Below are 26,110 nucleotides of genomic sequence, written 5' to 3' on the forward strand. Positions count from 1 at the left end.
TCTAACTCAGACTAGTAATTTATTTCATAGCCGCCGCAGTCGCCACAGTCGCCGCAGTGTCGGTAAAGTTTAAATATAAAGCTCGAGATTCCTCCTCAACTAACGAAAATCGAATTTTTCCCTCCCATCAAGAGAGGAATGTGTATATTTCGATTTAGTATACCTGTGCTGGAAGCCATGCAAAACGTTATCCACATTAAAAGTACAGTGCCCATGCTCCGAGTTTCTGTATAAATTTGTACATGTCTGTACTACGCTGCAGTAAATATGGCGTATGAAAATAAAATAATATAGCATGAGCTTTATGGATTTTAATATCTGTACGTTTCTCCTTCTGACAAAGAGATAATATATAATGTATAGCATATATCCAATCGACAACATCACGATTATTATACCGTTCTACATCGTGTATCTTATTGTTAACATGTGCCGAAAACAATCCTGGCTTTCTCTCGTTTGGTATAGCAACGAAACAACAAACAACGTTTTAACAGTTGGACGTAAAACCCGGACATCCGCGATCCGTTCCCTATATGTATACAGCAACAGAGATGATGACGGAGAGATGATAAAACATTGTGTAATGAGAAAAATGAATGAACAACCTTGTTGTAGATAGGGTAATTGGTCTTATAGCTATATCATATTGTGCAAATAACAATTGAATTCTTGGCTTTGGGTAGATTCTCGAAAGCGGGGAATCGTATCATGGCGTTCTTAAAAATCGATGAGCAGTGTTTGAAACGCCGCGGCGCAGGTTAGCAACGATCGGGCGAAGGGAGGTGGGAAGGGAAAAGAGAGGAAGAGAGGGAGGGAGGAGAGAGGAGCAGAGCGGCAGTCAAGAAACTAACAACATGGCTGCCAACCAGCGAACAGAGCGCCGCCTGGACGGAATATTGGAAGTTTGAACGTCTTTCAATTGTTTATACTTGTAGTTTCGAAGAAAATTATAATATCACTTTCATTTTTCATAACCTAACCTAAAAGTTGCAACGCTGTCTGATAACAAAAATGGAAGTAAAATTACATCCGTCTCACAATTTATGTATCGCGACGCTTATTTCTGTTTTTTTTTTATTTATAATTATATCGTTTGCGTTTTTAATTTTCCTTACAGGTGAAATAAATCTATTTCTTACTTTTCAGTTTTGTGGTACAGTAAATTAAGCCTCTAACATCACGACGATAAATCACCATGTTATCCATCATTCCACTTCGTATTAATCATCATCGGTATGTTTGATTTTTGCAAAAGGTATACAATATTTATAATTGTAATCAACGAGTCAAAGATTTTAATGGGTCTAACGTCATTGATATGTTATTCGTTTTACAAAACCCATTCGGCTACTTACTGACCTGTTAACCAATAAATAAAATACGAGAACAGGTAATGATGTACGAAAGTAATTCACAGATAAGTTTCTATTTGTAGTTTTATATCGATTAACAACGATCTTAGCTTCCCTCAAGACCTCTTGTAAGTTTTAATCTCAATAACGTCGACCCGAACTTTTCAGCGATGGCTTCAAAGATAATGATATTTTCCAAGCATTGAATGAGTTAATATATGCACAAGATAGAAATTATTGGTGGATTAGATCAAAAAAGGATTAGGGTCAGCTACCCAACAAACTTTGTTGTTAGGCACATATAAAAAGAGTCGGATTACTGCCGACCATAAACATATGGTTTGGCTTTAGAGCATGTCTTCATCTTTCGTGATGTAAATACTAGGGAAATTGTATCTTACAACCAAAATTTATAACTTCAGCGATAAGAGGTTAATTATATTGAAAATAAAATAGTTCAGAGAAAATCTTGCTTGCGTTTGACAATTTTGTAACCCCTTTTCTTTATCTTAATAGTTACGTGCAACGAACAAGACAAACGGTGGTTATGTGAAGAAATTGATTTACATAGATTAGAAAATGAAATTGTACTGACGCAATTTTGCCACTCTTGGATGAAAGTTTACATGAAAAATGAGTTAGTTGCATGTTTATCTTCTCACTGATAGAAATACCGAACTCTTCGTGTGTTAATACCAGAGTTACAGAACCTCCTGGCTTCAACGGCAGAAACACCTGATCGTACTAGTGATTTGACGAGTGAAGAAACCGAATTATGTCTTCAATATTTCGAGCTGAAGATTTTAGATAATTGTAAGTATTGCGAACTAAGTTCAAAAAAGGCTGATGGCTGCGCAAGTTGGATTTATGAAGCAAGTGTGTGTATGTACGATGTGGTTGACCTGGCCTTCCTTGCTACTTCAACAGGCACTGCTGCCATCATACGAGAGTGAAAAAGAAAATTTATAATGTTTGATGGGAAAAAAAGCTAACCAAAAAATCGAATGAACTAGAGGGTTGACGATCGGTAAGAGTAGAAAGGAGTAATTTTTTTCACGTGAAGATAAAGAACTCAACGTACGAGCGACGTTTACTTGGTTAGGTGTGGGTTTAATGCATCGAAAATACAAATCGAGTTTTTGAAGAAATAGTCGGGGAAGATTGAACAACCTTTGAAAACTATGAGAATAGTCATTTTTACTCAGTAATCGTGGTAAAATTGATATTAAAACGTTCGTTTGTACGTCAGAAATGAAAAATGCCGTGTGCAATTGCTGTCGCCCTATTGGAGTGTTTCGTTGTTAGTTTGCGGGCATATTTGCCTGCGAAATCATCGCATACCGAAATATAACATCGATTCGTAGGATAATAATGGTAAGTTATTAGTTTCTTACCTTAATATGACAGGAATACAGAAGCTCACTTCAAACTTGGATGTAAACACAGGCATTTTTTAACGGAATTGACACTAGGGCAGCTTAAATTGATGAGCATTGAACACTCGTTACATCGCGCTGAACGTTATCTAACTATTTCAGATTTAATTACGTTATTAAATACCGCAATAAATATAAGAATTCACGAACTCTTCGGAAAACATCCATCGAAAACTAAAGATGGCAGCCATTCTTCTGTACAAAACAAAGGTTCACATCCACGGACTCCGGAGCAACGAAGCCTCGAACCCAGACGGTTTCCGGCGCTGCTGTCTCGGCGCATACATTCGAAAGTGATTTTTGCAACAATCATTTTCACCACAATTACACAGCGGGAGATCTTTTCGCCTAGATTTGGGATAAACAAATGTACTGCGAATTTTATTTCAAGCTATTCCCAGTCGTATCTTGGATTATTTTCGGTTATTCGTCGCGAATCTTAGTAGGGAATTTAGTACAAGTAAAATCCGACAGTCAGCGCTTAAGCCGAAACGTAATTATTCATGAGTTCTTTTTTTCATGAGTTCGCAGCGCCATCTGTGATCGGTTATCTCAGAGTATACACCTCTTGTTGCCAACTTCAGCTGGAATAATTCGCACCTCTCACTCAAACTTTTTGCTTATACGACATGAATCGTGAATTGATGCGGTTTTCGGACATGCACACGTTTGTAAAACTGACGCAAGAATTTTTTCTATCCCTTTCTATATAACGCTAAAGGCTCGCTGCGTTTTGAATCACAAGCTGTTTCTGCGTGCGCCGCAGCAGCGATTGTTCCAAGCAACAACAATGACAAATGACGACGTTGGCAGGACTGTCGATCATGCAGCAACTTCGGATCGGAGAATTCGCAGATAGATACTGAGAAGCTAAGCTCGGCCCTCGGCGATGTAATAGTTGGATTATTGATCAACACGCGGCATATATGTTTTAATAATAGAGGAATCGGAGAAGACACATAGGCATGTAATGATAGTTATTGTGTGCTAACTGGCATGCGGTATATTGTCGTATTTACACAAGTATTATTTGGATCCATTCGGATTACCCGAAGGGATAATTAGTGCTTAGCGAAGCTTGACACTACTTTTTAAAAAACAATACTGATCGTTTGGCTTCTGTGTGCTACTGCTCACTGCTGTATGCTTCAGCCAGATTTTGAAACAAAAAAACAGCCGACTGCAAACCTTGAATCAAAAAAGGATTGCTGAAAATAAACACTTCTACTCCGCACGAATCACGTTCGAGCATTCGAACCTCTTCACGTTCTGCTAAACAAAAACATCGTTTTACACAGATTATTATATCAAGTCCGTCAGAATTTAGATTCAGCACTTGCAAGTTGGAGGTAAAAATCACTCTGTTGACGATAAAAATGAATCTCTTCATCTCTTGTACACAACAATGTATCCTCAACTTTATTCACATTTCACATCATACATTTTGATAATTTCCCTGGTATTTTATTTGGCAGCCTTCAAGATTTAACAGTTCAAGGGGAGAGACCCATTAGTTCATTTTCAAATTTACGCAGTCAATCTAAACAGTTTGCAAATAACCCGCATCCAACATACCTGTACAGGTTTGAACTGCAGTTACTACCTTGATTGAATTTTTTTGACGTGGTTCAAAATTTTAATACATGATTCAACGTCAAACAGTCTAGGTTTGGTCTCAATATCAGAAATGTTTTCTTTCTCTCAGAAAGCACTGCGATGGTGGACACCGACCCTCAAATAAAGAGGCTTTTGTTGCCTACGGAGGAAACTTTGTTTGAGCAATTATTGAGAATTGGTCTTTACCTGGGAGCTGTATTTCAAATTATCTGTCTCCTGGCAATTGTAGTGTACCAGGCAGGACCATCAGACGGGGTGACTGCTCTAAAGGTAACAAGAATTTGTGCTCATTAACGGATAATCAGAAATTATAATCGGTATATTTCACAGGACGATCCAAGTGATGTTGAATGCTCCGAAAACAGCCCTCAAGTAACACCCAGACGGCCTCATAGACTCCGAAAACAAGAGAAAAAGAAGAGACGCTGATGAAACAAGAGATGAATGCGAGAACTGTACATGGAGATATTTTATACATTTTGTGATATTTTATCTGTACATTTATTATTTATCGACTTGAAAATGACTAGTTAGTTGATTATACATTACTCTGGTATCGTAAAATAGAAAATTATTTCTAAGTAGCAACTTTATCTGGCAGCTCTGTATTCTGAGTATAAGATTAAAATTAAAATACTTTCATTTATATGAATGATTGTATCCCACATGAATAAGAAAAAAATTGAAAAAGAATATTGAAAACATTACAGCACAGATTTCAATGATTTTCATTAGAATATTTTGCCAATCATTTTGATCTAAGAATAGGTTCTTTAGAGTTGGAATAGGAAGGGAAGATGTATGAACTAGAAACAGGTCGTAATTTAATATATAAATAAGAATTAATACTTTTGATTACTTGCGATGAAAATTATAATTGTACGGTTTATATTTTTTATATTCGTTTTATTGTTTTTAATATATGACAACACGTTTCATTGAATCAGTTATTCTTGCGAAAATGTCAGCCAACTACATGCCAGAACCTCTTCAGCCAATATTTGAAGTAATGATATAGTACTGATAAATTTATTAATGATGTAGCAACGAATACAAAATACTTATACTGATATACAGCTGGCTAAGAGGATCTAATTTGCATACCACTCTAGTGCCTGTACTTTGTGTTTATGTGTAGATGAGTGTATTTATTTTGTGTTACAACATGTAAGAAAAATAAAAATGAAGTTTCTTGCAAAAACGAAACCTAATGCGTCTGCAGATTGATCGGCTACTCGGTTACTTTATTTACTTCAAAGATATCAGTATGGAACTCCAGAAATTGTATTTTTTCTATTTATTTTGTTTTATTATAAGTTGGAATCCTCTGATTGTAGATGCAACCAAAACTTTTGATCTTGCAATTGTAAAGAACCGATTACATCTCAATTAATTTACAGAGTAGGATTTTTCTGCTGAGACTTACAGGCAAATATTCATGAAATTTGAATAATTCTAAATTGTTTACAACATCCACTAAAAGTGCATTTTGCATTTTATATTTTGAATAATCATTGAATATATCATTTTTATTTTATACCCTCTTTTTGGTAGTGCTATAGTTTGCCACTAGGTTTACAATATTATTATTAGATTCTAAGTTCCAAATATTTACTTACGTATGTATCTGTTTTAGGAATATTTAAATGTGAATTCATCTTTTAAAATAATAATTTTATGTCATATTTCGGTTCGTGCTTTTGCCAACACTGATTCTTATTAAAATTCCGTTGATGATTTACTTTTTATTTCCAGCCTTCCATGAATTCTGAAAGTGTAGTTTGAAACTAAGGTTACAAGTTTTCAAAGCGTTTTTTCTCTGTTCATTTTATCAAGCTGTAAAGACATAGAATCAGGTGTGCTTGACACTAGACACGAATGGTTACACATTACGACAGTAAGTTATAAGATAGAATAATACAATGAGGATATATTGATCCAGTTTTAATAATAAATGCAAGGACCTAAACGTTGGCTCCAGAGAGCTCACAAATAAAATAGAACCAATCAAACATCCATTTATGTAGCCCGCTGACATAAAAGTCAAACCGGTTCACAGGTAAGTGTAAAATGTGCCAGATTTACTAAAAAGTTTTATTACTTGTAAACAGTTTCAATGATTAATTAACTCAGAAGCGAAATTCTGCTTTTACTCAGTTCATTTTTTCAATTTTTTCAAATTTTCGTTTCTTGGATGTCTTGGGTTCAATTTATACTTCATTTGTTAGCTCTTTAGTCGACCACATTGGCGTGTTATAACTCATTGATATTAACTTATGCAATCAACGATAATACTTTAGCGCATGGAATGCTTTTTGTGAAATGAAACGTTTTTTTCATATGCATTTATTTAAACATTTATGAATCATTTGGAAACATTGAATATTACTCGTAATATCAGCAAAGAAATAAATTTTAATAAACATGTATATTTAACTCTAGAGCTCTGCCCATGCGCTACATAATATTACGTAAATTTTTAATTCAACTTTTTTTTCCAGAGAAAAACTAAACAGAGGAATAAACATATAAGTTGTTAGCAAACATACAAAATATATCGTGTAAGTAGGTACGTTTTTTTTTTTTTTTTTTTTTTTTTAAATTCATTTATTACTTTTTTCTTCACCTTTAGCTATGAGAATTGATAGCAGAATATACGTTATGTAATATTTTATTTAAGAATACATAAATACGGGGGCCCACGTATGGTTTTAGCTATATCGATAGATAAAAATTGAATTTTTTTTTTGTTTTTTTTTCTTAGTGTTTTTTCTTCTTTTTTACTTTTATTATTTATTGAGCTGCTAATATACTTTAATCTATTTGATATTACATATACAAGCAAAAATACATTATAAAAGAAACTTATAATTTATAAACAAGAGCGGCGTTACTCATATCTCTGTTAAAAACCACATACCACATTATTGATAATATTTAGAGTCGCACCTTCATTACTCAATTCATAGATAATGCAACAAAAGAATACGTAATGAAAAAATTCAATATTGTAATGCACATCCTTTTGTGAGTACCTAAGATATGTGCAGAAATGAAAAATATTTCAATTAAGATTTTTTTCTGCTGAATAAATAAGCATTTAAAATATATAAAGGTATATCTAATAAATGAAAGTTTTTAGGGATAATGTTTTTTTTTTACTTTCATACTTTGAATTTTCCTCACTGTATCTAGGAAAATAAGCGGCAAGAGCCATAAATGAAAATGAAATAATAAAATTTTCTTTGAAACAAAGAATAATAAATTGATTAATTTTACTGCAGATAAATTAATTGGTCAGTACAACCTTTGCAATGTTATAAGTTGTAAAATTGCTGTGCTCAAAGTAATATGGAAAATTGCTGCTAAGAATCCCCAACTGATTATATGTTTGTGTATAATCGAAAAAAAAAAAAATAAATAAATAAATAAATGAACCCGCTGAAGGCGTTCTTTACTCACTTATATTCTTTTCAATGAACGTGCTTTACAACAAATAGAAATGTTTAATATCGCACATATTACAATAAGATGCGAAATTTTTGAATACGCAACACAGAAGCTAACTTATGAATATAACAGAGGTATTGTTCACAGTATAATGTCAAGTCATAAACAATTTTTGTGGGCCCCTATTCTACACTTCCAACGAAAATCAGTTACAGGTCGCTACGAGAGGACCTGTCTTGCATAGACCATATTAGTTTATTTTCATGTTCAAGCTGTCTTGTTCTCACATTTCTGTTCTATGTTATATATATTAAGTTAAGTTTGATTTTTCACATTGTCTTTGTATGAATTGTGTATTATTATGCGATGCTGTAAATACTAAAATCAGTGCAGCAGCAACTGATTATTTTTCATGTAATTCATTTCAACGATATATCATATAATATATTTAATATTATTATCAAGAGGTTGACTTCTCGAAAAGAGAATTAATCATTTAGCTTTACAAAAGCGTAAAGTGGCATTTAATCTCGAATTCCATGATTTATATTCAATGTTATATGTCAGGGCGTGGTCCATTTGAAATCACAAACATTTCGTTTACTTTACAGATCAAAGACTGAGAACGAATGTAGCGTTTGCAATACAATTATCATGTATTACTTATATGTTCAGTAAATAATGTGTATATGCCTACTTTTCGTTTCAGACTTGAAAGTTCACAGTGCTCTGTATTGTCGGCATAGATTTCATTTATTAATTCATCGTATTTATATCTTTTGTTTTAGTGACATTTTTTTGTAAGTAGCAGCCTCTTTGAAGGTAACCCATTTAAAATATTGAATTAACGTTCATCAACACTGCCTTCGTGTTCTCATAGCTGACGTTAGGTTGAAAGTTCTTTCCTTTTCTGTACTTATTCATACTTTATTTTAGTTTCATTATGTCTTGAACAACACCAACAATATTGAAGAATATTAAACACACGAAAACGTGGAATTCAATATCAATGAGATGCGAATGATTTAATTATTTGAATTTTTTGAATCAGTGGCAGCTATTTTCGCGACACTAGTGAAAAGTGGATTTTTTCAGGAACAGAAAATAATGTTCAAAATCTGTTCAACGAGCTACTTAAAACTTGATCAATCCGGCAATTTCTTGCCCAAAATGTATTTAACATACTGAATATGATTTGGAGTAATCATATTATTCAACCTCGATATGATCGTAAATTTTAACTCATTATTTCCCTTACGTGTCACAAGATTTTTTTTCTCTTTGTCTTAATGCCTTTTTATGCAATAACAAATCTATAAAAATATAGCCTTTCCATCTGATCACGTCTCGTTATATTATCTCAGTAAATGGATTTTGTTAAATGCAGCAAATACCATTTTCATAAGGTATTCACTCATACGTTCCCCCTTAATTGTTCGTATTTGTCAGTTACTCAATTTAATCGTGTTTCACCGTTCTGTTGCCCCCCCCCTCCCCCCCCCCGCAAAATTTACTACATTACATGATTGTTGTAATTAGTAAAAACGAACAATAACAATAAGAAAAAGAACAAAAAAAAAACAAAAGGGTTTTCTAATCAACAAATTGGTTGTGATCTTCTGTAGAAAGTCTCATTGACTATACTACACATAAATAGAATATTTTTTTCAACACAATCATTTAGCAGCCTCGGTGCATTAATGGCACACTTGGGCGTTGCTTATTATATACATCTTCATTCATACTATCACTGTAATCACTGTATCTTACATCTAACCAACATTTATTTACAATTTACGTTGTCAAATCTGTAACACAACATTATGATCGTATTAGACATAGGCGCATGCGTACCGAATTGATTCTTCAGGGATCCTGAATAATATTCTCATAGCCGTCGTCATTGAAAACTAGCATATAACATTACTTTCAACTATCTCTCATCAATTATATACCAATTAATTAATTGAGAGTTACTCACTTCATAGAGGATACATCATGCGATCTAATATTGTGTGGCATAATTTCACAACTATACATGTCTACTTGATAAGCTACACGTTGAAAAAAGAACGAAAAAAAGGTTGTCATACCATGTCAGCTGGGCGTAATAACATCACTCCAGCAGATTTAATTTTCAGACATTTCTCAACCAATTTCAAAGCTGTCTTATATTAAACTCTCAATCAAACCAAAACAGCCCCATCCATAAAGTCTCAAGTACAACAGCTAATAAATATATTTCTTCCTGTGTGTGTGTGTGTGTGTGTTTGTGTGTGTGTGTGCGTGTGTGAATCTGTAATATTATATCCGCGCCTTTTATGTACACCCCCCCCCCCCCTCCCCCTCGCCGGCCGTCCCCTCGTCACAAACTCAATAATTAATATATAAACGATATACTTAGTAATTTTCATTCTCTCGAAATATTCAAGCACGCTGCCAAGCTTTCTCTATGCTCATACCTTAGGTATAATTTACATCGTTATGGGAATCCTAAACCTAAATTATGTATAAATATATATTTTACTTATATGAAAAGCATCAGTCTCCATACGCTAAGGGTTGTCCTGGACCTCGATTCCCTGCAGCCTAAGAAATTCATTCTGACCTCTAAGAATGAGCCAATACTTTACCTCTCCATCCTTACCAGGGAAATGAGTGCCAAGACGTTCCGAAGCGAGCATTTCATATAATACCGGAAAATATATATTTTCTTTGTAAAAAAAATAATCATGCTTCTTAACAACTAAATACATAGTATAGCAGTTTGACGACTCTTCTTCTTAGATACACATTAGCGCAATTGTACACTAATCAGTCAAGTTTTTTTTTTTATTATTATTTGTTTTATCCATTATCCGTAGTATCAATGCAAGCGGTAGAGCCTGTCAGCACAACCACCACATTTCTTCTATTGTGTAGAGTGTGGTGAATTTGGCAGTGAGGACATCGTATAGTATTAGTCAAAAATTGGTTAATTTTGCACCTTTTCAATTATTCTTTAGGCGCCATTCGGTGACTTTACCTATGTTATTTTATAGTTTGGCCCCACCAGAACTGTATATGCTTTGAGCAGCTACTTCATCAATAAAGTTTGCTATAAATATGAAACAAATTTTCCAGTATGAGTTGATATTTGAAGTAACTTAAAAACACTTTTCTGAGAAATTGTTATAGAGCGCCTACGGAAAAGATTGAAGTTGAAAGATACGACGAAATTTGTCAATTCAATTTCGTTAATAATAAAGTTGGTGTTTTATATTTAAAGTGAGTGATCCACAATGTATGATACAAATGTCAGTAATAAAATACGTGCCACTGATTTCATTGATAATTTAGCAAACGTAGCTGCTGTAGCTGCTCAACTGACATATAGCTAGATTGATTGGTTGCAGTCTTAAGTCATATCCGAGAGGTTCGTATTATTTGATACGGGGCATTGTTTTTCTGTATAATTTAATTTTCAACTGGAATCGCTGTAACTAGCGGAGCATCACCCTGCCCTTTTTCAACAGGCTTACCATTTTCTGGCGCATCGTCAAACTGGCCAGGTACTGAAGTGGTTTCCTTTGTGCCATTCACAGGTAAAACTGAACCGCTGTAACAACAAATTTTTTATGTTTATACCTGAATATGAAATATATTGCACCTCTATAGCCAAAAATTGAAATCATAGAATACAACTTGTCTAATGGAATATTCAGTTTTACATTTAACACAAAGATTATAATGAAATGACAAATGATTTTTTTTTAAACAAGGAGTAAATGCGTAATTACAAAAAACCACTTACACGTATTCACCTGTCACGCCCTCAACGGTAATGCCACGACCTCTGCTATCTTTCTTTTCGTTTTCCTTATTCTTCCTGTTGTTATTTCTCTTTTTGTTTGTTGCCTAAAATTTTTTTCATGCTTAGTGTAGAAAATCACTCTTGTGAAATGTTACAAGAGTATTGAAATTAATTGCATAATAATATTTCACCTTCATTTGGGTTTTTTTTCCACGACCACCAATTTGGTTTCTGTTATTTCCGCGAGTAGGAAAAGTTGGTCGACCCATTGGGTTAAATCCACGAGGAAGACCATACTTCAGACCACCGATAGATGTTACCTATAACAATTAAATCGATGTTTTCAACAATTCCTGAACTTTTTACAACAGTTTTTTATTCTAACTGACAAGAAGGGTAGGATTAATATTAATATTATATAACAATAACAATAGAATGAATGAGTGAAAATTGCTTTATTCGATCAATTGAACGCATCTTATCCATTTTTGATTTTGTAATGATGTTCTATGCAAACAATTTTGAATGTTCGCCAAATCGAATTCTAGCCAAAAGTTCAATAAGAATGCAGAAAAAATCCCAGTCCGTTTATCACAAGCTATATTCCAGGTACATCGCATTCGCTGTGCTCAAACTTAATATTGGTATGGTATGAGTTGGCTTTTTTATATTCTTGAGTAAAAATTGACAATAAAGAGAAATAGCCTGATCTAAGCTTCAGAAATATATGTTCAAAAATCTGTAGCCTAGAGTCTTTCGAGTTTGAATGAAAAAAATAAATAAAAATGTAAATAAGAAACACAAGTTCAAGTCTTCAACAAAATTGAAGTCTCTTTATTTTCACGAATATAATAAAAGCGGGTTATAAAAACATGTAAGTACGTTAGAAAATTATAAAAATTACATAACAAGACGAGGAACTTTTTTTTATCAATGAATAAACGTAGACATATAAAAATTACTAGAAACGAATGACAATAAAAGAAAACATCAATTTCAATACAATTCCTTATCAAATGATTTTCTTGCATTACTATACCAAAGGATTCGGAATTGTGAATGGCCAGGGTAAGTTTAGTAGTTGTTAGTTTAGTTTTGCGGGAATAGCAATAATTGATAGTACAGTGGAAATAGATTTTAATTTACACTTCATGCAGAATAAAAAAATGCAACCATTCCGTGCAAGAAAAAATGAGTTAAGGGTACGGAATCCTCAAGAATTCACACCACCAAAACGAGCACTCTCCTTATAAATTTTGAAAAAATAAACGATCGGAATGTTAACATTATAATGAAATATTTGAATTATTCGAATAAATTTAATTCAGATCGAAATCAAAGTATTAAAAGTTAATAAAAAAAGAGGCAGTGGTCGTTTGTTAAATATGTCCGTCATTATTATAAAAATATGAAACTTCTTAGCACCTGACACTTAAAAATTACAAGAAATAATTTGGCTGTGATATTTGTTTTTGTTTTGGCACAACGACTGTTAATGAATATTCTATCGAATATTTTCAACATCTTTTTCAACACCAGTCATCGAGCTTGGCTCCTGAGAATCTTGTCCCATATAGACACATCGGTAGCGGACCATAGTGAGACTGCGATTGCACATGCGATATCCTACCTGAGGTGGAAGTCGGCCACGAGTATGACCTTGGATGGGCTGTGGCAGACGGCCTGGTGGCATGGAGCCATAATTAGGGCCCCATTGCCCTACAACTACGCCTGCTACTTCCAATTGACCTCCTCTAGATGGTACTGGACGTCGCATCAGTCCACGCTGTGCAATGTTCCCAGTTCCACGACCACGGACCAGACCTTCGCTGATGGTGCATCCAGCAGGCAGGATATTTTGTGGGACTGACACCCGAATGCCTGGAAAAACATCTAATTTACGCCGTAGTTTGATTGGATGCGTAAAAGAACGATTGTCCGGCAAATTACAAGTCAGAATTACTTCTTTAGAGGATTATTTCGAACTTACCGGGGGTAACTGGTAGTGGGGGGCGAGCAAAGACAACGTTGATTCCCTCCAAGACAGCTTTTCGCATTCTCTCAACTTTCACAACTCTTGCAATGTCCCCGCCACATAGCTCCAAAAGGTTTTTGGCAATTGTAGCACGTGCGAGGGTGTGGTGAAACAATTTACCATCAAAGAAGAGCCAAGGGCAACACATCAGCCAGGGGATTGGAGCCCCGCAGGCATCATTTGCTAGTAATGCAGTTTCTACACCAGCCATGAACAGAGTCGCTAGTTGAACTCCACGAGATGTGACCAGAGGTAGCTTTAAAAAATTTTAATTATATTTTGAACCATTTGTAAACCTGTTAAGTTTTTTTTCGATTGTTGAAATCAGTTTGTTCAAAATATTCACAAGTCGTTTGACTTAAATATTAAATTAAATTATGTTTACCTGTAAATCTTGGAGGTACTGAGCATTCATAAGTTCCGGGGAGAAAGCTTGTGCGATGAATGCATCAAGTTCTTGACGTCGCAGTATTTTGACCTTGTCGTTGAAACACATTACGTACCTAAGATTTAAACAGCCAAATTGAAAGACACCTGCTATTGCAGATTTGAAAATAGAGATAAATAAATACTATTTTCATGAACATAACTAGACAAGTTTGTTTCAAATATCATTCAGAAACAGTTGACAAGGAATTCAACTACTCCTACACCCATATTTGAAAATACTTGATATTTTAACGCTGTTTATTCACTCAAAAATTAAGTTTTTCATTTCCTCTACTTCCTCTAATGACTATGGTAAGTTAATATTCACACCATAGCTATGCTAAGGAAGCTCGACATGGCAGGTCTGGTAATGGTTGAACCATTTTAAAAGGTGGGAGAATGAAGTCATGTCATTAGAATGAATTTTCACACGTTAAAAGACGTGAACATTGGTCGAAACAAGAATCTTCTTTTGTTTTGAGTCACAGTGAAAAAATTTCAATAACTTATAATTTAATTTATATTTACCTCAAAACACAAGCCATGACCAACAAATGTTGAGGAACGTAAGAAGGATTCAACATGAGAGGTGTGTCTGATTTCAGGCAAGTTAAGAATCCTCGAAGTCTCCGGCGTTTGTCGTCGATCCCTGTACTGGAAAAAGTTAACCGATAATTATGAGTTGCAATCCTTTGCAAGAGAATAAATTTATTTTGTTCATGACAAGCTAGACATATTTCGTCCACTTCATTTCTTCTAATGAAATTCGCATCTTTAGCGTATCCAAGCAAGGCAATCAGTAATTTAAAATATAAGCTAAACGAAACATGGCTATGAATTGCTATACTTTGAAATTGATTCTGTTCGCCCCAAATTACAACATCAACACAAACATCAGTGGACATACCTATGATGCCCATGGGAGCTGCAACGAACGAGTATGTTGGATGGATAAAGAAGCTAAACAATAATTCTGTACTTCATGAGGCCCTGACAATTTTGAAAGTCATGTTTTTTTGTTTTTCATGTTCAGCTATGCCAATCACTATAACAGAAAATGAGGCTACGTATCAAATATCCATACTCACCCAAACCATAAACGCTGTATTGTAGGAACACCCCATCCAATTTGCTCAGCTTTTACCAATTCGGGTGTCTGGTAGCAGTTCGTTTTTGACCACACCCATTCTTTGATCACGACGTCAGGTACGTCCACTTTTTCGTTATCTGTTACGATAGTTGAGAATAAAAATTGGTAGCTGTACTGTCGGAAAACTTTTTAGATAAAGAATGATTTCATGATTTTGATTTTGGAAAGTAATACCGAAATGGGTACGTTGGGAAAATTTTACACAACTATCGATCATGACTACCAGGAAGTTGCAATTTCAGAAAAACTAGGACTAAATCTGCATCCACCGAAACATAGGAACCGTGTTGAAAAGTAGTTTATTTATACATGCTTGTTACCATAAGCTTATTCCACGAATTGGATATATCGTTGGGTGATGGTAATTTGGAAAGGTAAATGAATGCTAAATGCTGAAGTTGATAGTCTAATGACACATCGCTTGTCCAAACCTAATAAAACTCAATAATTAATAATCTAATTGCCATGCGGTAGAGGAATAAATGGTGATTACTTTTCTTGCCTGGTCTTCTATTCTTTCCTGCGGCATCTAATCAAAATTTTTATGGATATAATGAATATCGTGAATGTGACATAAATCTTCCTGTAAGAAGTTACTGAAAGTATGCTACAACTCGTTAGATTTTACACGTCACTTTTTTCAGTGACGAGGTACTGTTAGCAATTACTAGCCCTACAAATGTTCCTCAAGTTCAGATTGTTATCATAGATTAAATTTTTTGGCGAAAATTGACTTACCGCCTTTCTCTTTGTTCTTTGTGGCGAGGTATATGCGGTGGTGCACATTGAACAAAATGGCGTAAACCATTTGCCTCACAGGTCTGTAGATCAAGTGGATGGATGGGAATTCCTTGTGACTTTCATCCTCTAACAGAACTGGCAATTTTAGTTCTCCGGCGATCAAAATTTGGTATATATGCGGAGACATCAGTCCTTTCTGATGTCGTTCTGAAGCTGTACGCATAACTTCCGGAACAGTGCTGGGAATGCTTGTTGTTGATTCAGACTGTTTAGTGGAATCTATCGTAATATGCGACGGAGATGTAGCTGTTGAACTACTACTCGAGCTCGAAGAACTGATCAGTAGATTATGAGTACCATTTATGGCATGGCCGTTATCTGTCAAAAAGGAAAAATGTAGTAATCAAATTAGATCAGAACGCGTAATGAAATATTTTCTATTTATCAACTCTAGGATGTTTGGCGTATAATTGAAAATTTAATTCACATAACTGCTAGTTTAGACTTACTCTGTTCCTCGTCGGTTCGGTTATTATCAGCATCTCCATGTCCCTGAATTCCTGGTGGTTCAATTACGATTTGCGGAGCAGCTTGGGCATTCGCTGTTGCTTGTTTGTACGCTTGCAAGCTGTCACGTTCACTCTCTAAAGTCTCTGAGGCGAAACGTGATGTTTCTAAATTAGCATCGTCTTCAGAGGTTGTTGATGGAACCTCTGCTATATTTTTCTGAACTGGTATATTTTGCTTAGATTCGGACTTGCGAGCTGTACAGAATATTAAAAATGTAGGAACTACATTGTTTTGGTAATGAGATAAGTGAATGAAACATGTCATAATATGCCGGAAACTTCTGGCAATATTTTGTTACAGAAAATCTTCGTCAATTACCTTTAGCTGGTTTCACTGGCTTATAATGTAAAAATCCTTCTTTGGTTCCGTTAATGTAGTACTGTACAGACTGTCTGAGTTTAACACATCTTGGGTCAGATAGAGAGCCGAAAACATTTTGTGCTACAACATCCAATTCAACAGAATGCAAATCTTTTACAAAATTAGCCACTGTTCTGACTAGTTGTTCAGCTGTTACTTTATTTGGGTTAGTGTTCAAGTTTAGTTTTTTGTAAAAGTCTGCTAAATCTTGTTCCGTAAGTAAATAATTGCCGAGCAATGCAGTCAAGATGCAAAGTCTCTCTGATGGCAGATTGAGCGACTTTGTGAATTCAGAGATGATGTATTCTTTTGTTTCCAAGGAACCCTATAATGACAAAAACAACCTTCGTAGTACATGTGAGGTGTAATAATTCGATATAAAATCTGCAGTTTGCTTTAAAAATCAACCAGCAGCTACCAATAGTTATTTGCGATCAAAAATATCAACCAATTCTATAAAAATCATTCTTAAATTATGAACACCGAATTAGTTAAAATGAGTATTGAATACCTTGTAGGTTAATTTCAATTGTTCCGACGAAAAATACCTCGGTGGATCAAATGCGGCATATTCGGCATCATCGGCTATCAATCCGTTGAAATAATTTTCACGGCAATAGGCGATAACTTCTTGGTGATGATCATCCATGCTGCACAACTGTTCAGTTAAGAGAAAAAAGAAATGGATTCCCTCAATTAGACGACAGTTATCAATAAGCGTCCTCTGTTAGAAATACTAATCATATCAACCCTTGCAATACAATTTACAAAAATTTTTTACAACTTCTCGCATCAGCTGTCCTCCGGTCGTTCAGACGTCTTTAAAAACGTCGTGATAAGAAAAGATATCCTGATATATATTTTGTGGGTTTAACACATCTTGGAATACTAAAAATAGCTCATGATTTGACGCTTTTCGACCAAACTTATCATTTTCTGTATTTGAAAAGTGAGTTATATTTTCCACAAGATGTATTAAAAATAAGCTCTTACCACTGCAACATTCAAGTGCCGGAGTGCCATGCGAAGGCTGGTCCGTAGACAGACTGGTGGTGTCCACCAAATTTTTGGAGGAGGCGTTCCTTTGGTCGTGATGTGTTTCAAAACCTATAACAGAGATTGAATTTACATCCAATTTATATGCATGTATGTTAATGTGATTCTATTTCATAAAATAAGTTGGGTAAGACACTTACATTGTTAACTTTTATTCGAACTTTCAATTGCTGCTGAATCCAATCAAGGCGTCGAGGAGACTCCAAGGATCCATTGAAAAACACAGCCAACTCTACTCCAGACATTTCTGTAGCTTGTGTCAACACTGCTAGGAATTGTACCATCCGGTTCCATTGACCACCGCAAGCCCAGTCTAAAATGTGAGTGCAGAAGTCACTTTACTTTACCGACTGACGACTTTCAAATTTTTTTTTTTTTAAGAATTCGTTCCAGTTCAATCAAACGAGTTTGGGGAATGATTTTACCTGAGAAATAGCCGCCGTACAATCTGTCCAGACAACATTCTCCATCAAGAACTAATCTGAGTTTGGACGATGGTGACTGTTGTTGTCCCTTTCCAGAACGATTACGTTGTCTCTGAGCGACATTACGAGCGATTCTCAGTAAGTCTACAGGTACCGAGCCACCTTGAATGGCATTGCTGTCCAAAAATGCTTGTAAATCTTGTATACCCATTGCAACAGGTTTTTATTCCTCTTTACAAAGAGAGTATTTGTTTTTATTCAACTTTACTTTACACTGTTTAATGAAATGTTACTATTTTTTTTTATCTTGATATTTTATTTTTCAGAGCCAGCAATTCATTTATTTCTTTTACTTTTCTCTAGATTATATATTATTAGATTTTCAATGTTTTCCTTTAATAGGTAGAAAAGTCCAACTCCAATTTCAACAGTCGAAAGCTGAAAAGAAAAAATCAAAATGTCACTTATATCTACTTCATTTTTAGATTTGTGAATGATATTTTAGTCAAAATTATGCTTTGAGAATATTTGTTTGACGCTCAAAGCTTTGATTATTCTTGCCGGCATATTAAATCTCATGCACTTTAGAATCAGGCAGCAACTTGATCCTAAATATCTGAAGCTTCTACATAATCAAATCTCTCGTGTAACTTAATCGGACATCAACCGTCATTCAAAATGCTACAAACTATTAGCTATATTTCATTAACAGTAATATATCAGACAACGTTGCATCTCGTTATTTAAAACTACGAATACTTATTTTAGATCCAATTATTCGCTCAGTAACTTTACACCTGGCAAGTATGAGTTGACAATTGAATCGAAAATAGTTGTAAGAATTAAAAGTATCTCTAAATTATAATATTTCGTTGAAAGTGATCTAATTATTACATGGAAAAAAATGAGATCAGAACGGGAGTAAAATGAACATAATCATGCAATCAGGACAAGTTTAATTTTTACTTGTGATCAACGGCTAGCACAGAGGTTTAGAACAATTGGTGTGGTTTTATTCCACCCAGAAGAAAGCATAATAATAATAGTTGAGAGATAAATCTTCATCTAATAAATTTTAGTCACTTTGACTTCGGCCGAGTTTCATGAAAATCTAATACGCTGAAAAACGCGTAGGAACATCGAACATGAAATGGTTCGCATAAACTCCGATTGCTTTATTATTGTCAGTCTCTTGACGGCTCCTGGTAGAGCATGACGTGGTTTATTGCCGAAGTTCCGTGAAATAGGGGTTTTAATTTGATTACCAATATAGGAGTGAATGAGCCAAGATCCGTCAAGCTTGTCGGCATATGAATCGGGACGTTCCGTTTAGAAGTATAAAATAATGCGAAAAAAGATGTGCATTACGTTCGGACATTTGCAGAACAGTCGAGAATAGTAAATTTTCCATTCTGCATTGTGTCCGAAGAAGCGTGACTAGAGACGCCATTTATTTTGTTTACGTGTACAGCAATGCTGTTTTCAACGACACAACGTATAACATGTCATGAATTATTTTATCGGTTAAAAGAGGCGAGCCGAGCTCGAAACAAGTCCCATTATTCGAAGTAGTATATCAACGTAAAAACGGTCAACATTAGCTAGGAATTTCCTCGCCGGCATGGCGAAAACGGCATTTTAGGTGGCAGAATCTCTCAAAGAACAAGCTCGTCTAGATCAGCATGTGGGCTGCTATTTGGTTTTCGTTTAGCTGAGCGACTTAGGGCCTCGATTATCGCAGTTATTTGTAACATACTCACGTTAAATTAGCGAAAATCATTGTGGCTCCAAAGAAACACAAAACACACGGACTTTGACTATGGTTGACGTCGGGTTCGAAAACGGAAATGTACTCGGGCACGCTCAGCCAACTTGTCCCGTTACACTTTGTTCCAGTGGAAAAGTTCGTCGCGATTCGTCCGATTTAACGGAAATTCAAAATGTCCGACGGATGCCTGAGACGCGTCTTGTTTTCAAACACGGCGTTGAATAACGAATTCTTTTATTCCTTACAACAATAATAACAAATCAATTGTTCATCACGCCTAGCAGCAGCTGCGTTTGTGTCTGTCTCGAATTCATGTTTTCATTTCAATCAGCTCTAATAACAATAACAATAATAATAAAATGAACATATGAATATGCCCGCAAATTTCAGCACGGATCGACGTTGAATCCTTGAGAAATATTAACACATCTCAAAAGCGTAATACATAATATTCCGGTTTATAAATTCAACACGGAATATTATAGTTTTATCGTGAACGAACAATGGCAGACGCGAATGCCTTGATTTAAGATTTTGCGAATCAAATAACGTCTACAGACCTACAGAAATCAATATCATATATGCAGATCGCATGGTATACGCAAGTAGGTAATTTTTCTTACATAGAAAATTCTATAAATTTTCTTATTTATCATCAAAAAGCATATCTGTACGTTAGAACAATATAACGACATAGATATGATGAAGTGATTATACACTGTTATAAAAGTCCGGGGACGAGTTAAATTGAATAATGTTTTTATTTATTTTTTGTACAAATTACACTCACACATTCTCACAAGCATACACAGGATCTATACGACACGCAATTGATATTTGCGCGATTACTACACACGAAGTATGGTGATGGAAGAACAAAAATAAATTAAATGCATTGCGTTTCAACAACTGGTATGAAAAATTTACCAATGAATATGTTATAACGATCCTACCTTGATATTCTGTTATAATCGAGCATGACAGGCAACTATAAACAATTGCGATGCTATGTATCACGTATGCAGCTTGTCACTGTACGGAATATCAAGTCTCACATTTTCTCCGTCGACCTTGATTGCTAATAATAATCCAGCTACACATCTTTTGCGAATAAAAAATGAACAAATCAACGGGCAAAAAAAAACAAAGTTCAAATTAAATCCTGCTGCACAATTTTTGACTCTTTTGCATGTAAAAATTGTAACGTTATGTTATTTATTTGAAGCTGCTATACATTGTATAGCTTACTTCGAAGATTTGAAAGTCTTTCCTTTTAATATCTTAAAGCTAAGAAATTTCTTTACAGTTCGTCGTGCTCTTCGTCCTCCTTTTCTTCATCAGCGTCAAGTTCTGACGCCTTTTCAGTCTCAAAAGTGGAATCCTCATCACCATCTTCTTCTTCTTCCGCTGTCTCGGACAGTGGAATTCCCAGAGTCTTTCTCATTAGCTGTTCAACACTCAACGCGAAGTCCGAAGTCTCCTTTAACATGTAGCCGGATCGCAAAGTCGCAGTTCTGAACATCATAACAGCAATATCCTTTGCCGCTGGATCACTTGGATCTTCCTCAACTCTGCGTAACAGCTCGCGGATCAGTGGATGTCTTGGATTTATTTCCAAAGTTTTCTTCTGATTCAAGTAGTACGATTTTTGTGGGTCGTCCGCCTTCTGATGAGCATTTGATATCGCTAATCTCTCCATGTTTCCAGTCCATCCAAACATGCTCGCTACCAACGCACACGGCGAGTCTGTCAAACGTTCGGAAACCTGTGCCTTGCTGATCTGATCCTTGAGTGCCTCGTCGTTCAGCCATTTGGTGAGGGGTTCAAAGGTGGTTTTGTACTCCTCAAGGCGCTCCTTGGCCTTGTTTCCTTCGTCAAGGGTGAATCCCTCCTTGGCAACGTTCTGGAACTTCTTACCGTCGAACTCTGGAAGTGAGGAAATGGCGTACTCGTCAACGGCTTCAGTTAGGTACAAAACCTCGTAGCCCTTCTTTAAAAGTCGCTCAACAAACGGAGACTTCTCTACTTCGCCACGCGATGATCCAGCAATGTAGTATATGTGCTGTTGCTGCTCCTTCATGCGGGATACATAATCTCCTAGAGACGTTGTTCCTTTTTGGTTGGAGGACTGGAAGTGGAGGAGTTTGGATAGTCTGGCACGATTGCTGGCATCTTCGATGACCCCCAGTTTCATGTTTGTACTGTATTCTTTCCAGAACTTGTCGTAGTCTTCCTTGGGGATCTTCTTTATCATATCCAATACTTTCCTGATCAGTTTCTTCTTTATAACTTTGATCAATTTGTGCTGCTGCAGGGTCTCACGCGAGACGTTAAGTGGCAGATCATCACTGTCTACAATACCTCGAATGAATGATAAATAATTTGGCATCATGTCATTAAATTCGTCCGTAATAAACACACGCCTGACAAACAGTTTAATATTATCTCCCTTGGTGCCATACTTATTAAAGCTATCGCCAGGCTGTACCTTAGGAATAAACAACAGAGATTTAAACGTAACTTCACCCTCAGCAACAAAGTGGGTTTTGGCCAAAGGATTGCTGGTATCTTTTGTAAGTGCCTTGTAAAATTCGTTGTATTCGTTGTCCTCAACCTCGCTTGGTTTTCGTGTCCAGATAGGTTTGGAATCGTTCAGGATTTCCCAGTCCCAGATAGTTTTTTCAACGGTTTTAGTTTTTGGCTTATCATCCTCGGATGCTTCCTCGACCTTAGCATCATCCTCCTCAGATTCGGTCTTATCATCTTTTTCAGTCTCCTCGTCTTTCGTGATTTCATCCTCATCAAGGGGTTCTTCAACCTTCATAGTCTTACTGGCCCACAGGTAGATAGGGAAGTTAATGAATTGAGAGTATTTTTTCACTAAGTTCTTCAGTGTATCAGGTTCCAAAAAGTCTGCAGCTTCGTCCTTCAAGTGCAGGCTGTAATTGAAAAGATAGTAGTATTAGAAAAAATTGTCATTGAAAACTAGAAATTAGGGTTGTTCCAAGCTATAGTATTTGAAAAATTAAAAAATAGAGTAAAGTTAGAGAAATAGGTAGTAAGCAGAAAAAACAAATTTTGTTAATAACCAGTGATTTTAACTGTTTGCATTGCAATTTAGAAATGAAAATGCTTACCTAATTGTCGATCCTCGCTTGAGGGTATCACCTCGTGGATCTTCACCAATACTATAGCTGGTGCTGTCAGATTCCCAGATCCATTGCTTATCGTCATTGTGTTTAGATGTAACTACGACTCTGTCAGCTACTAAAAATGAGGAGTAAAATCCAACTCCAAATTGGCCGATCATATCGTTCATGTCTTGTGCGTTAGCAGTGTCCTGTAGTTTTCCCAAAAACTCTGCAGTCCCAGACTTAGCGATAGTTCCAAGATTGTTGATCAGGTCGTTCTTGGTCATACCGATGCCCGTGTCTGTGATGCTAAGTATCTTGTTCTCTTTGTCAGCCTTGATCCTTATGGTCAATTCATTGTTAGTTTCTAATACATTCTTGTCTGTCAATGAGAGCAATCTTATTTTGTCCAAAGCATCAGATGCATTGGATATCAATTCTCTAAGGAAGATTTCTTTGTTGCGGTAAAGCGAATTGATGATCAGTTTCATCATACGATTTACTTCAGTTTGGAATGTAAACTTTTCCGCTTTGTCTCGAAGCTCCTTAAGTTGTGCAACATTCAACGTATCAAGTTTAATCGCTTCCTCTTCTCTTTGCACAACTTCATCATCTGGTAAAAAAAACAACAATACTTTGTTAGACATGGAAGATAATGTAAGAATTGGAAAAATATTTTCTTCTCACAACAGTGCCATCAATGTGTTTAGTTCATCATAAATTTTGCATATATGTTTATTGACTTGAGGAGTTTCATTATTTTTCTTATAATCGTCATCTTATTTTGATGTTTTTCACGTAGACTTTATACAAAAAATAAATGAAATACTACATTACATCGTTAAACAGAATGTTGGTTACTTTTCACAATGACAAGAGACTGATAAGAATAGTGCTGTGACAAAATATGGTTTAACATGCCACCATCTGTCGCAACATAACAAGATATGCCGTACAGAAACTGCGTATACAAATAATATAAAAGATCGGAATGTAAGTAAGAAAATTGAAGTAAAAAAATCAGGTAACATGAGAGTAATACAATGAAATAATGCATTACCTGTTCTCGATCCCTCCCGACTTGATCCGAGGTCATTTTCGACGGTTCCAACATCATCAGCGGGATCCTCGGCCCGGGCGAAGCCTGAAAAGCAATATATATAATCGTTAATATTTGGTTAAACGTAGGAAGAGAATTATGATGGATGCTTTTCGAGATGATCAGAGTAGAAATGAGCCACGAATAGTTCACGATTGATTTAATTAATGCGAGTCGAAAAACGAGGAAATAATTTACCGGTGACCAAAAGAAGCCCGACAACGCAGAGGAAAAACTTTTTCATCGCTCCCTCCTAAGCAGCAGAACAAACCGGTGAAAAACACACAAAATACAAAACGCCTCCTTGGCACACTGTGTTCTCTTTAATTGCTTCTCGCCGACTGTCACAGACTCAGAGTTGAAATGGAATTTAGGAAGATGCGAGTTTCGGGTTCGGCCAATGGTGTTCGACCACGCAGTCAACGTGGACCAATCAAAGATCAACCGGTGTTAGCGACTCCATATGTCTCGTTTTCATTGGTTGATCATCCCTGACTACACTTCTACTTTGCTTCTAGAAAATTCAAGATCAACGGACCGGATTTTCTTATCAACAGAGTCTTCTGGTTACGTTACGATAAACTTTTTACCAGGTATAATATGGAAATCATCATCTGTCGATAACAGCACGATCTGGTACCAGATTTCGGTAAGTCGGTAGTAAAGGGTCCTTTTCAACCGAGTATTGATTGACCGAGTAGTATTATATGACCGCAGACATTACCGACCGGAAGGTCCTTGGCATCGAGGGACGAGTGAAGAGAGATTCTCACGGGACTTGAACTTGTGGGAAAAAGTTGATCTAGCGAATCACGTTTTATAATTGTTTCTACATTTTTGTATTAAAAAAAAAAAATTTAATCGGTCTTTGCTACAGTACAATAGGGAAATGAATAAAAAACTCGAACGTCTATGTAACAAAGGAATCCGATTGGAAACTCGAGTTTTTGAGTTACAGCTGGTGAAAAATTGCAGTCACGGGAATCTCACTGCAAGAATAGACTGTTTACAGATTCTAATGAGTTAGTTATAACAAAATAAAAGTGATAAAAAATTATCGCAACTGTTGTACGACATTACCTTTGATATATTAATATCGCGTGGGGTCGAAGTTCATAAACTGAAGCGACCTGACGCGGCCGCTGCTCTTATCATCAAAATACCCTGGTAATCAGGCGGCGAATGTTTTCGTGTATCGCGAAACTCGACCGTATGTAATTCAATTTTTTAATTTTTTTAACCTGGTACTGCCATATGCGATAAGGTTCTCTGCATTCCCTCTGGCACTGAAACGATATGCAAAATCGGGTCAACAAAACAGAATAATCAAAGATTGGGAAATCGGAATCACTGAAGCTTCCAACATAATTGGATCTAGTGAAGAATATTTTGATGCATTCATTAACTACATAAAGTCATACTTATATGTAATCCGGGCGTTGAAGAAATACGATATTTCCGAACGACAATGGCAGTATGCTTACGTTGTGTAATAAACAGATTAAGTATCTTCATGCTCTATTTGCTGTACCAACATCTCGATCTGACAATGGGCCGGCGGATATATACAACGTATAAGTCTCATATAACAATAGAATGAAGTTCCTGCACGCAGTTGAATCTTTAATTAGCTCTCTATACATACAACATATTAGGTTTATATTCAAATGAAAAATAAAACGTTTCCGTATACAT

The 26,110-nt window shown here is 35.7% G+C and overlaps 4 protein-coding genes and 1 long non-coding RNA gene across 24 annotated transcripts in view; 2 read left to right on the top strand and 3 right to left on the bottom strand.

Annotated features, from left to right (window-relative positions):
• Positions 1-2,992, bottom strand: part of LOC124303959 (inactive histone-lysine N-methyltransferase 2E-like) — a 36,319-nt gene extending 33,327 nt beyond the window's left edge. For 6 of the 12 annotated variants that reach the window (XR_006908039.1, XR_006908038.1, XR_006908037.1 and 3 more), the window contains exon 1: positions 2,750-2,992. The gene's annotated coding sequence lies outside the window, so the exon portion shown is untranslated. The remainder of the gene's footprint in view (positions 1-2,749) is intronic. The other 6 variants (XM_046761843.1, XM_046761842.1, XM_046761841.1 and 3 more) reach the window with 1 other exon arrangement.
• The window catches only part of LOC124304017 (uncharacterized), a 234,903-nt gene that overhangs the window by 188,330 nt on the left and 20,463 nt on the right, over positions 1-26,110 (top strand). The gene's annotated exons all lie outside the window — the stretch shown is intronic.
• LOC124304011 (protein anon-73B1) lies at positions 3,606-5,614 on the top strand. 6 transcript variants are annotated; one of them, XM_046761932.1, is made up of 3 exons: positions 3,606-3,754; positions 4,497-4,678; positions 4,739-5,614. In XM_046761932.1, the coding sequence occupies exons 2-3, from the start codon at positions 4,508-4,510 to the stop codon at positions 4,835-4,837; spliced, it is 270 nt and encodes an 89-aa protein (XP_046617888.1). In that variant the 5' UTR covers positions 3,606-3,754; positions 4,497-4,507; the 3' UTR covers positions 4,838-5,614. The 6 variants fall into 6 exon arrangements, with proteins under 6 accessions (XP_046617888.1, XP_046617889.1, XP_046617892.1 ...); XM_046761933.1 differs by having other exon boundaries at positions 4,501-4,678; XM_046761936.1 differs by having other exon boundaries at positions 3,611-3,758.
• Positions 7,314-20,290, bottom strand: LOC124303967 (constitutive coactivator of PPAR-gamma-like protein 1 homolog). 4 transcript variants are annotated; one of them, XM_046761856.1, is made up of 17 exons: positions 20,178-20,290; positions 18,418-18,855; positions 18,133-18,305; positions 17,930-18,043; positions 17,448-17,594; positions 16,895-17,261; positions 16,516-16,770; positions 16,004-16,384; positions 15,759-15,794; positions 15,204-15,342; positions 14,644-14,769; positions 14,072-14,189; positions 13,642-13,942; positions 13,282-13,532; positions 11,843-11,971; positions 11,652-11,755; positions 7,314-11,456 (listed from the first exon to the last, which is right to left on the bottom strand). In XM_046761856.1, exons 2-17 carry the CDS (start codon positions 18,626-18,628, stop codon positions 11,315-11,317), a joined length of 2,994 nt encoding a protein of 997 aa, XP_046617812.1. In that variant the 5' UTR covers positions 18,629-18,855; positions 20,178-20,290; the 3' UTR covers positions 7,314-11,314. The 4 variants fall into 4 exon arrangements, with proteins under 4 accessions (XP_046617812.1, XP_046617811.1, XP_046617814.1 ...); XM_046761855.1 differs by having other exon boundaries at positions 13,282-13,544; XM_046761858.1 differs by lacking the exon at positions 15,759-15,794.
• Positions 20,928-24,772, bottom strand: LOC124303973 (endoplasmin). Its single transcript, XM_046761867.1, has 4 exons — positions 24,614-24,772; positions 24,377-24,460; positions 23,323-23,929; positions 20,928-23,124 (listed from the first exon to the last, which is right to left on the bottom strand). Exons 1-4 carry the CDS (start codon positions 24,657-24,659, stop codon positions 21,486-21,488), a joined length of 2,376 nt encoding a protein of 791 aa, XP_046617823.1. The 5' UTR covers positions 24,660-24,772; the 3' UTR covers positions 20,928-21,485.

This window comes from Neodiprion virginianus, chromosome 4 (assembly GCF_021901495.1).
Source record: "Neodiprion virginianus isolate iyNeoVirg1 chromosome 4, iyNeoVirg1.1, whole genome shotgun sequence".
Taxonomy (NCBI): Eukaryota; Metazoa; Arthropoda; class Insecta; order Hymenoptera; family Diprionidae; genus Neodiprion; species Neodiprion virginianus.

Coding starts and splice junctions, on each gene's coding strand:
- LOC124304011 (XM_046761932.1), top strand. CDS start 4,508: ATGGTGGACACCGACCCTCAAATAAAGAGGCTTTTGTTGCCTACGGAG. Junction 4,679..4,738: donor ACGGGGTGACTGCTCTAAAG/GTAACAAGAATT, acceptor TATATTTCACAG/GACGATCCAAGTGATGTTGA.
- LOC124303967 (XM_046761855.1), bottom strand. CDS start 18,628: ATGGGTATACAAGATTTACAAGCATTTTTGGACAGCAATGCCATTCAA. Junction 14,770..15,203: donor ATACAGCGTTTATGGTTTGG/GTGAGTATGGAT, acceptor AACTTTTTCCAG/TACAGGGATCGACGACAAAC. Junction 11,457..11,651: donor GGCGTGACAGGTGAATACGT/GTAAGTGGTTTT, acceptor TTGTTGTTACAG/CGGTTCAGTTTTACCTGTGA.
- LOC124303973 (XM_046761867.1), bottom strand. CDS start 24,659: ATGAAAAAGTTTTTCCTCTGCGTTGTCGGGCTTCTTTTGGTCACCG. Junction 24,461..24,613: donor CGGGCTTCTTTTGGTCACCG/GTAAATTATTTC, acceptor ATTGCTTTTCAG/GCTTCGCCCGGGCCGAGGAT. Junction 23,930..24,376: donor TCGGGAGGGATCGAGAACAG/GTAATGCATTAT, acceptor TTTTTTTACCAG/ATGATGAAGTTGTGCAAAGA.